This window comes from Mobula birostris, chromosome 7 (genome assembly GCF_030028105.1).
Source record: "Mobula birostris isolate sMobBir1 chromosome 7, sMobBir1.hap1, whole genome shotgun sequence".
In the NCBI taxonomy this organism is placed as follows: Eukaryota; Metazoa; Chordata; class Chondrichthyes; order Myliobatiformes; family Myliobatidae; genus Mobula; species Mobula birostris.
The window spans coordinates 143,175,821-143,194,559 of NC_092376.1; the positions used below are offsets into that span (position 1 = coordinate 143,175,821).

The 18,739-nt window shown below is 40.2% G+C and overlaps 1 protein-coding gene across 1 annotated transcript in view; it reads left to right on the forward strand.

The window, feature by feature from the left end:
* The window catches only part of LOC140200842 (uncharacterized), a 173,829-nt gene that overhangs the window by 87,299 nt on the left and 67,791 nt on the right, over positions 1-18,739 (forward strand). The window contains exon 6 of the mRNA XM_072264474.1: positions 6,149-6,175. Coding sequence (XP_072120575.1) covers positions 6,149-6,175 — 27 coding nt within the window. The remainder of the gene's footprint in view (positions 1-6,148; positions 6,176-18,739) is intronic.

Genomic DNA, 18,739 nt, shown 5'->3' on the forward strand with positions numbered 1-18,739 from the left:
AGGGTCTATTCAGTGCTGTATCTCAATAAAATTTTTTAAAACAGTTCTTATTACTCCAAAACAGATCAGCTCTGCAGACTCTACAGCACATGAGCTTCCTCCAGAGTATTTTTACTCCATCAACATATCTCTCCATCCTTTTCTCCTTTGCATTCTTTTTATCTAGCTGTCCCTTTAATGCATTACAGCCAGTTACCTCATCTGCTGCTTGTGGTGGCAAGCCCAGCTTTCTCATCGTCTCTGGATTGGGCCGATTCTCCCAAGTCTTTGAGTCAAGGTCTTCTATTTACTGTGTGTGTTGTGAGTAATGAGCAGGCATCATAAACTTTTTTGGATCATGTGGCAGGCCCCCGAGAGCCCCAGACCTCTGTGTTCTACTTCTCCTGAATATTATTAATTTACTTCATTGTGGATTGTTTTCCCTGTTAATTGCTCCCTGAGGGTTTTCATGCTGTTTATTGGTAACTGTGGGTTTCTTGTGCAATCTTGTACTATTTGAGTCACATACACTGAGCACTCATCACTCAGTCTTGATCTAGCCTTTCCATAGTAACGATTTAGGGCAACTAGGGATGTGCAATAAATGCTGGCTTAGCTGGTGATGCCCACATCCTGTAAATGAATAAATTTAAAAAATCATACCAAGTGATCTGTGCATCTTTGTTGATTCTTTTGTGAATAAACTCTCATCAGTGTTTTATACTCAAGTTTTGAGTTACTCCGTGCCTGGGTTCGCAACCCTGAGTTCATAGTTACAGCACGACTGAGCTATCATGGACCTAGCTGGCTGTGAACAGATGTGTACAACATTGACCTGCCAAGGAGAAGCTGTTGGGAGACATGAACACATGCTCCAGGAGATACTAACCTCGCTGCAGAAGTTCTCCAAGTCCAGTGGGCATGATTTACGTTCTTCTGAGATTGGTTCGAGTTCCGAGCACTCCTGCCATGGATTTCTCTAACTCCTGGGAATTAAACATATTGGTTCAATGGTAACCCCGTGTCTTGCCGGGGGTTTTGATACAATGCACCTTTGCATTTGAGTTGCAGCTGTTTGGGTCCCCTTCAGGCTGAGGTAAGGAGGCACACATCATCTCACTCCATTTGGGCAGGGTCCTCTTTTGGGCAATGGCACTACAGGAGAAGGATTTGGCCACCTGCTTCGATGTAGACCTCTTTACTGGAACAATGAGGAGGGTGTGCAATCACTCACTGGTGGTCAGGAGGCAGCCAATAGGCCCCTCTATCTACATCAGGAAGTACGGTCTGTGGTGGACTACTCCAGAGAATTCCACACTTTGGTTGCAGAGAGCAGTTAGAACATGGAGGCACTGACCACCATAATTCATCGGGGTCCTAATAGTGACCTTAAGGATGTTTTAGCAGCCAGAGAGCATTTGTAGATCTGGAGAGTCTCATAGACCTGGCAATCCAGATTGATGACCCACTGTTCTAAAGGAGGCGAGAAAGACGTGGTGAATTTTCCCAAAGAACTTTCCTTCACACAGATTCCACATCTTCTTCAACCCCGCATTCAAGGACTTCACCCATACCTCCACTACCTCCTCCTTCTGAGGAACAAATGTAACTAGGCTGAACCAGACTCTCTCCATCTCAGTGGGAGAGATGAAGAAGAGAGAAATGTTGCGTTTATTGCAGAGAGGCTGACCACTATCACTCTTCTTGCCCTGGATTATTTGGAAGGCTTCCAAGACCGTCAGGAAGGAGAGGTCTGTGACAGTCTCTAATTTTTTCTCCTGGCTCTGCTACTTCAGGAGTGGTGCTACCTTCTCTTTTATCATGGAAGGAACATCACCGTGCCCTTGGAGCCTTTGTTGACTTTGATGCTCTGGGCAATTTCCTAGATCTCGGGCTGAACAGACAACTTAGAGATTTTTCCCATCCAGACCAGTCACTCCTCACCACGACTCTGGATGGAAGACCATTGGTGCTGGGGCAAATTTGTTTTCTTACCTCTCCTCTCAAACTTACTATTAGCTGGGATGCGGAATCTGTTCAATTTTATCTTATCCATTCCCCTGAGATTTCACTCATTCTTGGTCAGCCTTGGCTGGCTTTCCAAAACCCTCTGATTGATTGGTCCACTTGCTCCATCCAGGGTGGTCAACCTTATGCCTGATCAATCGTTTATCTTCTGAGTTGCCTTCAGGACTTTCCAAGTTGCTTCCCAGATCTCCCAAGTTGTCTTCAGGAACTTCTGAGTCACTTCCTAGTTCTCCTGAATCCTTTCTATATTCCTTGGAACCAGATTCTATTTCACTTGAATTTTCTCCAGTACCCCTGATTATTCTGATTTGCTGGAGGTATTTAGCAACAAGAGGGCCACCACACTTCCACCTCATTGGGATTATGATTGTGCTATCGATTTGCTACAGAACATCTTTTGAATACATGGTTTATCCCAGGATATTATTTTGGATGGTGGTCCCCAGTTCACATCTAAATTCTGGAAGGCTTTCTGTCATCTCACTGGGGCCTCTGCAATTCTTTCCTCAGGCTTCCACTTGAAGACCAATGGGCAGACTGAGAGAGTTGAGCAGGATTTGGAGAGAACCTTAAGGTGCCTGGTTTCAGGGAATTCTACAGCATGGAGTGACCATTTGATCTGGGCTGAATTCGCTCATAATACTCTCCAACATTCTTCCATAGCAACGTCACTCTTTGAATGCCAATTCAGCTATAAGTCTCTATTATTTCCAGAGCAGGAATCTGAGGTGGGTGCTTTGTCAGCTGACCAATTAATTCAAAGATGCAGGATAAATGGTCAAAGGCCAGGGCAACCCTGTTGGCCATTTCTCAACAGCAACAATGCCATGCTAACCACCAGAGATGGCAAGGTCCATCATTTTATTCTGGACAGCAAGTGTGGCTATGAAGCAAAGAGCTCCCCATACGAGTCGAATCTCAGAAGTTGGCTCCCCGTTATATCAATCTATTTAAGATCTTTTGCTGGATCAATTCTGCTACGCTGTCTGCAAGTACTGCATGCCGTGTGCATCCACCCTACTTTTCAAGTGTCCCATCTTAAACCTGTACTTACCAGCCTCTTGGATCCTGTCTCAATGCCTCCTCCACCTCCCCGTATTACTGATGAAACCTGGTGTATATAGTTCAGCGACTGTTGGGCCCCCTCATGGTATGTGGCAAGATGCAAAACATGGTGGACTGGGAAGGATATGGTCCAGAGGAGAGGTGCTGGGTTCCTTCCAGGATATTTTGGACCCTGACTTTCACAACCACCATTCTGATCATCCTGGGCCATCAGGAGCCTGCCAGAGGGAGAAGTTCTTGCCCTTTGGACCAGTGGGAGGCCCATGAGAGCCCCAGACCTTGTCGCTCCTTCACCTGAATATCGTTAATTTGTGGATTTTGTCACCTGTTAATTGTTCTGAGGTTTTCCGTGCTGTTTATTAGTAACTGCGGGTCTCTCTTGCAACCTTGTACTATTTAAATTATATACACTTGTCACTCAGTCTTGACTAGCCTTTCCAGAGTGATATCCGTTCCGAGTGACCTGCGTATGTTAGTTGATTCTTCTGAGAATAAACTCTCATCGCTCTTTTGTATTCGAATCTCCAGTTACTCCCCACCTGGGTTCACTACCCTACATTCATCATTACAGTAGGAGAATGTGAGATGGGGACTTGGTGAGAAGAAGAAATAGAGTTGAGTGTGTTTCTGGGGGGAAGAAGTGTGCTAATGACTGCTGAATGCTGCAGTGGGGAATGGTGATGGTTTCGATTAAAAGGGAAATACAGGCAAACATGCTTCCAAATGTGCAAACTTAGAAACCAAGCACTGCACAGTCTATTAAATCCATCTTATCCCAGTATCATATAACATGATGCTCTTTCCTTCCTATATCCCCTTCCTTACATGGCTGAACAATCTCCTGCAAGGAACGGAACTAACCTTAGTCCAGTTTGTATAATTCCCTTCTGAACTCTGAAAACAGATAACAAAACATGAACAGACCAGACTAGGACCTGGTGGCCTGGGTCCAGATGACCCATCTACCTTCTGTATGCAGCTCTTGGGAATATGTTCATCTTCTTTCTCAGACTTCTGTGGTTTCTTAGAGTTAGGTTGAGATGCGAGAATGTGATATGAAATTAATTTGTCTTCCACTTTAACCTGCTTCCCTCTACTCAGTGCCCACATACCAAACCATTTGTACCTGAGCAATAGGAGTAATGGGAGATTAGAAATATCTGTTTCATTCTGGTGGGCAATTGTGGATGGTGACTGCTAGATGATATGATTGTTGGTGTTGACTACTCTTAAAATTATATTATACCTAATGTGTTACATTACCATGAAGAATAATTTTTGATTCTAACCTCTTTGTATTAAGATCCTTTAAGCATGATATAATCATTTCAGGGATAAACCTTTCAACTATTAATCTATCACTAATTGACTTTATCATGATAATCAGATGCCAATTTAGTTTCCATTGCTATATGGCTTCAGGTTCAATGGTGCACAAAAAGATAACACAAAAATCGTAGAAGTTGTACCTAGTTCTCCCAGTTAAGACATTTTTGCAGACTTTTTAAATGGCTTTTGAGTTTACCAAGTTAAACCATAAAGACCCCAGAAAAAAACCTTGTTCTGAATTAGTTAACTTCATATAATTGCTTACAGGATGCTGGCTTACAATGAGAAAACTGGTTAGGTTTCCGGTTCCTCTAATTTATTCAATTACCTTTTGAGGTCTGCGTGTCGATGTTAGGTGAGAAGGGAACATTTTGACAGTAATGGCCCTGGAAATCAACTACCCTCCAAATACTTGTATCAAGGCTTAGCCATTAACTGTAGCGAGGTGAGTGGAGTGAAGAGCACAAACAGCAAAGTGTTCATAGGTTTTCCAGGTGTGATTACTGTGTAAACATTCTTCCATGATATATGCACTTGTGTGTATGCTGTGCCTCATTCCATTTAGTGACCAAGAAGAAGTATTTCTATTCCAATGGCTAAAGCTTCTCATAGATATTTATTATGTAGCTGAAACCATTATTTAGGTAATACTGTATAGTATTTTTTTAAATGTATCCTAATTGAGCAACTAGAAAAGAAAGAGGTCCTCCTACTGGCAGGGATTTGGAGGTAAGTGTCAGTCTGATACAGGGAGACAAGTAGAAGATAGTTGCAAATTACTCTGGTTTGAGAAAGTTTATCCTGGTGAAGAAATAAAGATTCTCATGATATATTGCTGAACTGTCTAATTCAGGCATTTGTGAAACAGGAGAAGGAGTTGATCTTCTACCTCCTTTTAATATATCTTCCATATTTTCATTGAACTGTTGGACCTGTGAATGGCTTTACTCTTAAAACACTTGTGCAAACTCTTCTTCAGTTCTTGCTCTGGTTTCTCCCCAGCTCACTCTGAGCACAATATTATTTCTTAGCTGACAATCTATGTGTCTTGATGAAGAGTGAAAATAGTAGGAAAGTTGTGACACATTTATAATTATCTCATGTCCACTAACGTATGGTGTGGCAGAGTTCTCAGACAGTGGTATGTAGCAGAGCATAATGCCTGACTGGCTTTCTTCTTTGGCATCCTACTGATCCAAAAAAAACCCAGAAAACTCAGCTCAAAGCATTTAATTATTTTTTCAGCCACCTTAATCAATGATAATCCTTGTTTCTTTTTATATGTTAAAATTATTTTAATAAAATCTTTAAAGGATAATGGAATTACCAACACTACTTAATTATTCTTCATAGGTGCCAAAAACAGCTTTTCATGCAACTAACAGTCAGTCCTGACGAAGGGTCTCGGCCTGAAACGTCGACTGTACCTCTTCCTAGAGATGCTGCCTGGCCTGCTGCGTTCACCAGCAACTTTGATGTGTGTTGCTTTTCATGCAACTGCAGCCTTTTAAATCCATCTGCATGAAATTGGCATACAGAAGAATCTTTTCAAATTGCATTTTTAATGTTTTTGAGTAATGTCACATTGTACTTAATTTCATTACTTATAATACTTATCAAAGTACAAAACTGAAAAATATCTCTATTTATTACTTCCAAGTTCTTTATGTACTTAGCCTTGCTGATATATTTTTGGTCATTAAATAATCCAATCATCCTAAAGTGTTGTTTTGGTTTTGGATTCTAGGGCCCTCTTGGATTGGATGGAAAGCCAGTAGGTACCTTCTGGTATATGTGTTCAAAAGAATCCTGCCTTATTTTTCTGTTACCTGATATAGAAAGAGCAGGGAAATAGGGAATTATAGTTCAGTTTGAGTAAATAAAAATCAATGTGAAAATAAAGTATTTCCTTACTCAAAATTTCCATTTCTCAGGGATGCCTTTCTGTTGCTTACTAGAAATATAGCAGGTTAATATTAATCTCAATGTGTTAATGGTGTATTCTTAATCTTATTATTTTGTTTCCTCGTATTAAATTTAGTAAGTTTCTTTAAATCTAGACCTTTATAACAAAACATTAAACTAAGATAGAAAAATATTAGTAATTGTTCAGACTCCAAGGACATGAGAGCAGACCAAACAGTACATGGTTGACAGTCTCTGGTATTGCTGAGCTCTCATTTCATTTTCTCCATCTGTTCTCTGACCCCTCTCTGGGTCCAATGCTTGAAAATATTGGGAAAGATGTTGCAAAGAGATAATGTTCAAAATAGTTTCAAAGGTGAAGACCATTTACCCAGAACTATTTTTCAAAAAGATCTCCTATACCCTCCTGAGAGTTTAACTAATGGAATAGCGTGTAGCTGCAGCTGAATTCATCCTTCACTGTTTTTTGACAAACCACCTATCAATCTTTTAGATTTCATTTTTCATCATGGGATGTGATCATAAGACTCCTTTAAACATTCTGAAGTGCAATGAAGTAATGCAGAAATTTGTTTCATTGCTTTGATTGCCTTTCATTCAGGGCTATAATCATTTCCTTTTGATTTATCAGCTTACTAGGACTATCAGCTTTTCTCAGTTAGGAAATCCGGCAAATCTTGTCTCGGAGAGTGATGAGAAAATGTGCAATCAGGGATTGGTATGCAAGAAGAAACAATCAAAGGCATAGAAATGTTGTCATGTATTGCTGCTTGGTAGCACTTCAAATGAAAGTGATTGTTTAGGAAAACTATAGCCGCCAATCAGGTGCAAGATGTTCTGAAGTTCCTCCCTTAATCCAACAAGTAAAAATGGGCAGAGCACTAAATAATGAGCAGGACAGACAGTGCAGACTTCGAATACCCAAGCAGACAATGGCGGTGAGGCCTACTTTGTGCTGACTAAGTGAGGCCCAAATCTGAGTAAATCCTGCGTTGTACAGTCTGAAGTAAGTGTTCCTTAAATTAAAAAAAATCTTTCCCATTCTGATGGCCTTCCTATATTTGTTGCGTACCTTACTATAACAATGCCCATTTCTCGTGGAATTCCCACCATCAGGAAATTGGACCAGGCACTTCTGTTCGTCATTCACCTCAGCACGTTGGACGTTTTACAGCGTCTTTCATGCTCCTGATGATGTCATCATCCTTGACCATGTTCTTCTCTGCCTTACCAAAGGAGGTCAGAGCAATAACATTTACTCTCGATAAAACAAGGAGAAAATTCTGCAGCAAATCAGAAGGGTCATGATTTGACTGGGACACACCAAGGTTTCGTAATCTGCCTGAAATTTTCAAAAATATGCACACTGCGAGGTCTCATAGCACTTTTCCCCAGTACAGATCTATTATGGCCTCTGCCTGAACAGTGAGCTTGTGCCTTGGATTGAAGGCACTTATGGCATATGGCTCAACCTGTAAGGGTGATCTTGGGAAGAGGGAGTGTTGCCACCCACACTGAAGGCACTTACCACTGTTCCCACATTTTATGCTGCTGTCCTTTGAGGATTATTTAAGGCAGCAATTCACCTCCCATATTTCATGACAGTAAAACCTTAGCAACTTGGAACAACTCAAGTCACATTTAGCACAGCAATCAGAGAGAAAACCACCCTGAATTTTTTAAGGTTAATTTTTCCAATGTTCTGATTTTCTGGTAGTCTCTAATGGAGTGTTAGAGCTAACCATGGCATCCATTAGTGCACTAAATACAATTAAACTCCAGGAGGTGTGAGTCTAGGGAGGAATTTGAAAACAAGGATCAGGATTTTAAAAAGGAGGGCATAGCCAGCGGAGGGGAAATAGAAAGCAGACTTCAAGTTACGGAAGTACCAGAAGATGTGGATAAAAGTTTGAGTAACAGGTGATGCAGTAAAATGATGTCCTGGTGGTGAAAATATATTACTAATGGCTAAATATATAATTGGAAGAAACTCTGGGGTCAAATGTACTAAGTTTGCTAAGAATACGCTATAAAAGTGTGTTATGGAAGGAGAAAAATTTTTGTGAGTTTTCCAGCCAAGTTGACATCATAGTGCCTCATCTTTCTGAATTGAAGAGGACATGCAATTTTACTCTGGACTATGGTGTTTTATGAAGTGTCATATTGGTGCCAGATCAGCCATGATTTTGTATGCTCACCACCCTCGGGTCCTTTGCAAATCTTTCCCCTCTCACCCTAATTTTATGTCCCCCAGTTTTGGACTCCCCTATGCATGGAAAAGCCTGCTACCGTTCACTTTATCAAAGCCCCTCCGAATTTTAAATGCTTAAACAAGGTCGCCCTTCATCTGTCTACATTCCAAGGAATGGAGACCTAGCCTGCCAACTCAGGCCCTCTGGTCATGACAACATCCTTTTAGATCTTTTCTGCACTCTTTCTCTTCCAGTTTAATCGCATAAGAGGGTGACCAAATCTGTATACAACACTCCAAGTGTGGCCTCACCAGTGACTTATACAACTGCAACATAAATGTCCCATCTCCTGTACTCGGTGTCCTGACTGATGATGGCCTGCATGCTAAACTACTTTCTCACCGGCCTGTCCACTTGTGATGCTCTTCTACGTCTCTTTTCCATTACACTCCTTTCTTTTTTTTTCAATCTCTTTATTAATTTCGAAGTATAGAAACAAAACATAGCAATAATACAAATAGTAGGAGAAATATTGTTACACTTAGGAAAAGTAATTGTAAAATCAAATAGTGTAAGTTAACAAAGCTCCCAATCATGTAGAACTGACAACGGATAATACAAATCAAAAAAAACTGAAAAAAAATCATGAAAAAGAAAAAAAAACAAAACCGAAAACAAACCCCATGCCCAAAGAAAAACAGAATTAATCAACTAAACTAAAAGACTTGGGCAAAACTAACAACTTAAAAATGGAAAAGAAGAAAACCTTAGTGTCGACGACTCCATTCCCCTCCAACAACAGTACAGAGAGATAAAACAAGTTTGGAAATGATCAAATTACATCAAGTGAAAATGCTGAATGAATGGCCTCCAAGTTTTTTCAAACTTAATGGAAGGGTCATAAACTGCACTTCTAATTTTCTCCAAATTCAAACACAGCATAGTTTGTGAAAACCAATGAAATACCTTAGGAGGGTTAGTCTCTTTCCATTCAACAAAATGGAGCTTCTAGCCATTAAAGTAAGAAATGCAATCATCCTTTGTGATGAAGAGGTTAAATTATTTAAGTCTATCATTGGTAATCCAAAGATAACAGTAATTGGATGAGGTTGTAAGTCTATGTTTAGGACCGTTGAAATAATATCAAAAATATCTTTCCAATATTTCTCCAACAAGGGACATGACCAAAACATGTGGGTTAAAGAAGCTATCTCGGAATGACATCTGTCACATATTGGATTAATATAAGAGTAATAACGAGATAGTTTGTCTTTGGACATATGAGCCCTGTGCACTACTTTAAACTGTATCAACCTATGCTTAGCACATACAGAGGATGAATTCACCAACTGAAGAATTTTTTCCCATTTCTCAGTCGGTATATTAATCTCAAGTTCTCTTTCCCAGTCAGCTTTAATTTTATTAGAAGCATCAGGACATAAATTCATAATTATATTATATATAATTGCTACTACACTTTTCTGAGAGAGATTTAAATCTAAGATTTTTTCCAAAATGTCCATTGGATATGGGTGTGGAAAGTTAGGGGAAACAGTAATTAAAAAGTTTCTAATCTGTAAATATCTAAAAAAGTGAGATCTGGGTAAATTATATTTATTAGAGAGTTGATCAAAAGACATAAAACAATTATCCAAAAATAAATCACGAAAAGATATTATACTTTTGGTTTTCCAATCAAAGTAAGCTTGATCCATCGTGGAAGGTTGAAAAAGAAAATTTGATATAATGGGACTTGCTAGAATAAATTGATTAAACCCAAAAAATCTTCGGAATTGAAACCATATACGTAAAGTATGCTTAACTATTGGGTTATTCATTTGTTTACATAACTTAAAAGAAGTAAAAGGAAGTGAAGTTCCTAAAACCCTTGTAATGAATTAGATTCAAGATTTACCCAACGAGGGTTTAAAGATACATCCAAATCTCATAACCAAAATTTTAAATATCGAATATTAATTGCCCAGTAATAAAATCTAAAATTTGGGAGGGCAAGCCCCACCTCCTTTTTAGATTTCTGTAGATACCTTTTACCTAACCTAGGATTTTTATTTTGCCAAATATATGAGGGAATTTTTGAATCTACGTTATCAAAAAAAGATTTTGGGATAAAAGTTGGAACCGATTGGAATATATACAAAAATTTGGGCAAAATGATCATCTTAATAGCATTAATCCGACCAATCAAAAACAAAGAGATTGGCGACCATTTGGTAAATAAAAGTTTAATCTGATCAATTAAAGGTAAAAAATTAGCTTTAAATAAATCTTTATATTTTTTCGTAATTGTTATCCCTAAATATATAAATGAATCAGTAACCGATTTAAATGGTAAACGTCCATAAGTAGGTACATGCTTATTTAAAGGGAATAATTCACTCTTATTAAGATTCAATCTGTAACCAGAGAAGTTCTAAGATCTAAGATAGCAGGAATTGACTTCTCCGGGTTAGACATGTATAACAACAAATCATCTGCATATAATGATAATTTATGTATTTCATTTCCACGGGTAATACCAACAATATTTGGCGAGTCACGAATAGCAATTGCTAAAGGTTCAAGAGCAATATTGAATAGTAAAGGACTAAGAGGGCAACCTTGCCTAATGCCACGAAAAAGACGAAAAAAAGGATCTATATAATTATTTGTACAAACCGAGGCTACCGGGGAGTAGTATAACAATTTAATCCAAGATATAAATGTCAAATTAAAATTAAATTTCTCAAGAACATTAAATAAATAAGGCCATTCAACTCTGTCAAAGGCTTTCTCAGCATCTAAAGAGATAATACATTCCGGGGTAGTAAATGAGGTGGTATAAGCAATATTCATTAACCTCCTAATATTAAAGGATGAATAGCGATTTTTAATAAATCCGGTTTGATCCATAGAAATAATTTGAGGTAACACCTTCTCCAATCTAGTTGCTAGAATTTTTGAAAAAATTTTAGAGTCTACATTCAGAAGAGATATCGGTCTGTATGATGCACAATCAGTAGGATCTTTATTCTTTTTAAGAATTAAGGAAATAGAGGCTTCGTAAAACGATTGTGGTAATTTACCTAAACTGATTGCTTCCTTGAATATTCTAGACAACTTAGAAGAAAGAATGGAGGAAAAAAATTTTTTAAATTCCACTGTAAACCCATCCGGACCGGGTGCTTTACCGGAATTCAATGATGAGATTGCAGTTATTATTTCTTCCTCTGAAATGGAAGTTTCTAATGAAAGGGACATTACACTCCTTAGTACCTTACCATTTGTAATCTAAGTCCTTTTCTAGTTCAACTTTCCGAAATGCATTGCTTCACACATAGCTGCATTTGCCAGTTCCCTAGCTGATTGAGATCTCCCTGTAATCTTGTAAAGGGTCTCTATACATCCATCCTGTGTAATGTTTGGGTTGTCCCCAGGTCCTCCGGTTTCCTCCCACAGTCCAAAGACGTACCAGGTAGGTTAATTAGTCGTTGTAAAACTGTCCTGTGATTAGGTTCGGGTTAATTAGGTTTGTCGGGGGTTGCTGGAATGGCGTGGCTCAAAGGGCTTAAAAATATAAAAATAAAGACCTACAATACCTTATTCGCTATCAACAACATCTAATTTTGTGTAATGTGCAAACTTGCTGATCAAGCTTTGTGCACACACACCCAAATCATGTAAATAAATAACAAGTATTGACCCCTGAGGCACACCACTATCACTGGCCTCCATTCCAAGAAACAACCTTCAACCATTACCTTTTGCTTCCAACCTTCAAGCAAATTTTGAATCCACCTGACTAGATCTTCCTGAATTCCATGGGACCTAGCCTTCCAGATCAAGCTTACCATGTGGGACCTTGTGCAAGGTCTCGCTCCATCCAGATGGACAAGATCCACTGCCCTCCCCTATCTACCTCTTTGGTTACCTCTTCAAATAACTCTAAAAGATCCATCAAACATGACCTCCTGGGCACAAAACTTGGTTAACTCATAACCAGAATCCCTGGATGACTATGAAAAGATCTCTGGTGTCAAGACTCTGACATTAAGCTGACTGGCCTGTAGTTCCTTTAGCCACCTTTCAGTGTTTGGGAACTCCACCAGTGGTTAACAAAGAAGCAAAGGCCTCTGGGTCTCTCCTTTATCTCCCACAAAGTCTAAGGATGTGCTTTGTGAGGCCCTAGATGTTTATTCCTCATAATGGACGGTAAGACTGCAAATACCTTCTCCCTGGGAGTACAGTATGAACGTCCTCCAAAATATTTCCACTTGTTTCCCTTTTCTCTTAAGTGACAATTATTTTCTCCTCAGAAAACACTGAGGAGAAATATTTATTAAAAATCCCTCCCATCTCTCGCAGCTCACATCAAGAGTGACCCTGCTAATCACTAAAGGGGTTTAGTCTTTCCCTAACACTCTTTTACTCATAAGGGTGAGATTTCCCTTAACCTTGCCTGCCAGATCCAACTCATACTCTCTCTTTTCTCTCCTGATTCTCCACTTCAAGTGTATTCTTGATCTTTCTATAATCACCCAGGGATTCACTCATCCCCGACATACTACCCTCATGTATACTTCTGCATTTTTTTAACCTGAGCGTCAATATCTCTCACCAGCCAGAACTCCCTAAACTTGCCAGATTTACCCTTCACCCCAACTGGAACATGCTGCTCCTGTACTCTTGAGGTCTCTCTTTTAAAAGCCTCCCATTTGCCATTTGTTCCTTTCACTTAAAACAAGCTCATCTAATCAACCCCTGCTAAATCCTGTCTAATTCACTCGAAACTAGGCCGGCTCCAGTTTAACACCCTAACTTGTGGACCTGTCCTATCCTTTTCCATCACTGTTTTACAACTAATAGAATTATGGTCACTGACTAACACGTGCTCCCTGACAAACATTTTAGTTACTTCCCCTGCCTTATTCCCTAAGAGGAGGTCAAGTACTGCATCCTTCTGAGTAGGGTCCTCTGTATAATGCCTAAGGAAAATTTCCTGGGTACATTTCACAAATTCCACCCCATCCTGGCCCTGAGCATTCTGAATGCTCCAGTCAATACCAAAGACATTAAAATCTCTCACACTAATACAACCCTGTTACTCCCACAATTATGGGCAATTTCTCTACGTGCCTACTCTTCAAATTCCCAGTGATTATTAGGACTGTGTCTATAATATAGCCCCACATCACAGTCCCCAGACCCAGTCCATGCTCTGAGTTCATCCACTTTACATGTTAATCCTCATATATTGAAATAAATGGGATTTAAATAAGTATACCTCTCCCTCTCGCTGTGCTTTGTCGCAGGACTTGTTTCTGTTCAGTGTTACACCCCCCTCCCCACCAATAATCTAGTTCAAACCCTCTTATGTAGCAGTAACAAGTTTCCCTGCGAGAATCTTGTCCCTTCTGTGATTGTGCAACCTTCCATCTTGTACAGGTTGCCTCTACCAGAAGAGATCCCAATGGTGAAAGAACCTGAATCTCTGACCACTGCACCAGCTCCTCAGCCAGAAGTTCATCAAGCCTATTCTCCTATTCCTGATCTCGCTGACACGTGGCACTGGGAGTAATCCAGAGATTGCTACACTTGAGGCCCTGCTTCTTAGCTTCATACCTGACTCCCTGTACTCATTCTGCAGGACATCTTTCCTTGTTCTACCTGTGTCGTTTGTACCAGCATGTACAACAAACTCTGCCTCTTCACCCTCCCAAGTGAGAATGTTCTGCACCCATTCAGAGACATCCTTGACCCTGGCACCGAGGACACAACACACCATCCTGGTGTCTCTTTGGCAGCCACAGAGACCCCCTCCCACTCCCACCAGCTACGAGTCTCCCATCACTATCACTCTGTCAGACTGAGCCTCAGCGCCTGTCACAGTGCCAGAGCCTTGTCTAGTGTGTTAGTCTCTGAAAGAAGATCCCTCTCAACTGTTTCCAAAGAGGCACATCTGTTAGTGAGGCTTCTTACTTCCCTTGCTTTTCCTGGTGGCCACCCATCTATCAGAAGCCTGTACTTTGGGTAAGTCTCATCTAAGACATCCTCAGACCCCCAGAAGCTGCAGCAGGGTGCACTTGCCACAGATAGGGTCATCAGGGAGACCACAAGATTCCCTGACCTCCCACAGCTTGCAGGAGCATTTTGTTGTCTGAACCAGCATCCTGCCTGTACTGAGTAAACTACTAAGGATGGAATAGAAATTTTTTTAAACCCTGATCACCTGTTCCTCCCTGCTGAAGCCTTTCTAGGCAAAGCTTCAAGTCTCCACTTTTACACTGGCCCATTCTCACAATGGTTACTCCACTTAAGCTCACCTTTTTTGTTAATATTGGGTAAAGTTCCCTTCAGTTAGCCAATTTCTTTAATGCAAAAAAATGCAGAACATTTCATCATATTCCTGTCAAACTTGATAGGTAGTAGAAAGGCTTTGAGAAGTCAAGAAGTACTGTAGGTCACTCATCACAGAGTATGCAGTCTTGGACCTGCTGTAATAGCCACAGTATAAATGTCCAGTTAAGTTTCTAACCAAGTGTCAATCCAAATTGTGTGGAATCCTCCAAAGCTCTTGGTGATAAACATCAAGGTACCTTTGCCGGGGATGGAAGTTCCCTGGTATGGTACAGTTGTTACCCGCTACCTATAAACCCATGCCTAAAGGTTGCTCAGGTCTTGATGTAAGAACCAACTTTGATTTTTTGACGAGTTGCAAATTGATTTGAGTGTTGCACAATCTGCAGTAAACAACTCCCCCTTGGACCTTACAGAAGGATATTAAAACAATGAAGGTAGTTGGGCCTGTGACATTGCAGTGATGTCTTTGTGCTGTAATTGAAACTCCAGCAAATATAGTTACCTTCTGCTATGTTACACAACGATCTCAGCCATATTTGAAGGATTTTCATTCATTGCTATTGACTATAATTTTACTAAGGTGTCTTGATATTATACCTGTTCAAATGCAGCCTTGGAGTTGAGGAGTGTCACTGAAAACTCATATCAGGAATTCAGGTCTCTTATCATGTTTGGATCAAGTCTATACTTAGTTCTGGTGTAGAGAGATCTTGGCAAAACTCAGATTGGCCATCATTTAACAATTTATTAGTGAGTAGGAGTTCCTTTATAGCATAACCAAGTCCTCTTCTGTTTCTTTGTTTATGATTTGCTGGTGAGTGAATCTCAGGGTGTTAATCAGATGGATCAATTTTTTTTTGAGGATAGGGTGTATCTGGACTGTTTTCCAGATCGTTAAGTAAATATCATCATTGTAGTCTAGAAATGAGGCTAATTCTGGTGCACTCGGCTTCAGGCTGTAGCCAGAATGTTGTCTGGCTCATTTTTCCTTAATTTCTCTCTCTCATATGTTTGTTTAGTGGCGTAGCAACAAACCTCCTTTCTCTCTGAATGTGGTTCTGTAAAAACTTCAGTGAGTCAAACTCCAGCAACACTTAATGAATGTAACTTTATAGATAAACCCTGAACAGCAACCTGCTGACTATTTAAGGAGTTTAACATATAGTTTTAGGATACTTGCAGCAAGTATGAAGTTTGAGGAAATGAAGATAAACAGAGCAACCAGCTTCCATATTTAACAGGCCAGATTATGTTGGATCAAGTCATCTCAAGACTTATCTCATTAGTTATTTAATTTCATTGTGCTTTTTTTTAACCAACAACAACATTTATGGAACTGGAGGGCAATCATTTTAGAACAGGGAAAATGGGTTCTTGGTGAGCAACTCTATTAAACAGTGTATCCCATTAACCAAGGTGGTATTCAAATATGTACAACAATGGAAAAACAGAGATGGTGGTGAATCAGACAGGATAAATGCAGTACCCCAGGAAAAGAGGCATTAAGAAATGGAGTGGAAATATTAGGAAAGTGACAGAAAAAAAAACGAGGAAGTAAATTAACCACCATCTTTCTGTGCTTCATCAAGTGATCGAAGGGATGCTCTTTCAGAAGAGTAATCTGATCAACAAAATCTTGACTAGCCTCAGCATTTCCCTTCCCAGCACTTGGGTACTTCCCCAATGGTGGTGAGTATGTACATCAAAGACCTTATTTTCTAAGTCCCTTTCATTGGGAAAACCTAATCCATCTGGGAAATGCAGATTCAATGAACTTTATATGTTACCCCTTGTGTAAACATTTTGTGATATATTAATCATTTCATACCTTTGTGGGAAAAAAGTATTTGGAATGCTAGACGTGCACTTACATGGTAAATGTACATTAATGCATTGTAATTTTCTGAAGCTGTTCCTTTGCCAAGAGCTAAAATATCTTTTTGTCCATAAGTAAGATTGTTTGTTGAACTAAAGAGATATTTTGTTCATTAATTAATAACTTGGTGTAAATGATTTACCATTATGTAACTTCACTGAGAAATTATCCTTTGGAAAAATGCAATATTTGGTAAATGAAGAAATTTGTGTTGCATACCACAGTGCTAGACAGTGCAAAGTGAAACACAACAATGCAGTTTGTGGTTTTATTTAACCATCTTAATAACAAGTGAACATACAAACAAATGAAGGTTATCAATCCCAAAAACCTGCAGATGCTGAAACAAAGCAGGTTAGACAGATCCATAGAAAGAGTGAATTAACACATAAAGCTGAAGGTACTTCATCAGAACTGGGAAGGAGTTTGTAGTTGTGAAGAAAATGAGGGAACTATATGACATATGGAATATTTGTGACAGGGTGATGCCAGAATTGTTGTGGGGATATATTGTTAGATTATCCAGTCATCCAGGAGGTGATAAGGCAGACAAAGTTGAATAATATATTGTAAATAGCAGGGCTGTGGGGTGTCCGCAGTAGCCATGCTTTAGTGGAAAGGGAAAAGCTCTTCCTTGGTGGTGGATGACTTGCAGCAGAAATAGCCAGTTTGGAAATAAACATGGAACACAAACTGTTCAAAGCTGGAGAATTCAGTATTGACTCCAGAGTCTGTAAATGTGTTATTTCTGAACCACATTATAACAGTGCCACAGATCACAGAAAGGCCAGAGTGGGAGTGTGACAAAGAGTTAAAATGGCATGCAACTGGACAGTCAAAATCCCTCCTGCGAAGTGGTTACCCCATCTGCATTTGGTTTCTCCATTGTTATAGGCCTGCAAATCTTTCCCAAGGTTCTTTGTGTTACAACGGAAAACAGTACTACAGTTAGTTACAAAATACACGTGGACTAAGATGTTAGTTGTCCTGTGCTATCACCAGTGGGATCATCAGTTGATCTGCCACCTGTCTTCAGGAGTTTCAGCCCACTTATGATCAAGACGCCCTCGAGGTGGTGGGCCAGCAGTGCTAAAGCACCACCTCCCACTGGTGAGCTTAAAAACTTGGCACCTGCCTTTATCAGAGATGTTGGTCACTTCCATCCAACAGATAGTCTGCTCTTCAGGTGTCTATGCAACTACTGGAGGGTTTGCAAGATATGTATACACTGTCTGACATATTTGGTCCACACCCATGCTGATCCTTTCTCTGCTGCCTCAGCTTCAGCCCTGCTGGTTGACTTGATCTCTCTTCTAGTGAAGCCAAGGTCACGCAGCCACTTCTGGAAAGTGAACGCAATAAACCAACAGCAGCCTACTTCAAATGGATAGCATGAGACCTTCCACCCTCTGTCTCTGCACTCCGATCTTAATTCTGCATACTTGGTTAACTTGCGCTCATGGGCTTCATCGATGTTGTCTTCCCAGGGGACTGTGAGTTCACCAATAACCGCTTCTCTACTGGTGTCAGACCATACGATTGTATCTGGACGCAATTTTGTAAAGCTATTTGCTCCGGGAAACTGCCTTTCCCGTCCAGGTCAGCCTTGACACACCAATCATTGACTGAAGAAAGTATGCTTGATCGTGAGCCTGCGCTGTACACCCTTGACTTGGAGCCTTCTTTCACAAATGATATGTGATGTTCTGTGCAGCATGGGGCATGAGATAAGTTGTGCTGCAGTACTCTCTGCTCAACCGCTTCTGTTACAACTTTGAGAACATTGTTATGTCTCCAAGCGTACATGCCGCTGGAAAGGTTGACTCTGCATGCACTCAAGATATGTTGAAGTGTTCCCTTCTTGCCACAAGCAGCACACCTGTCTGTCTTATCTTCATACCAGGTGCTGAGGTTGGCAGGTGTTGGGAGCAGATCGTACGCTGCTCTGCATAGAAAAGAAACACAGGGCGGTTCCATCTGCCACAGA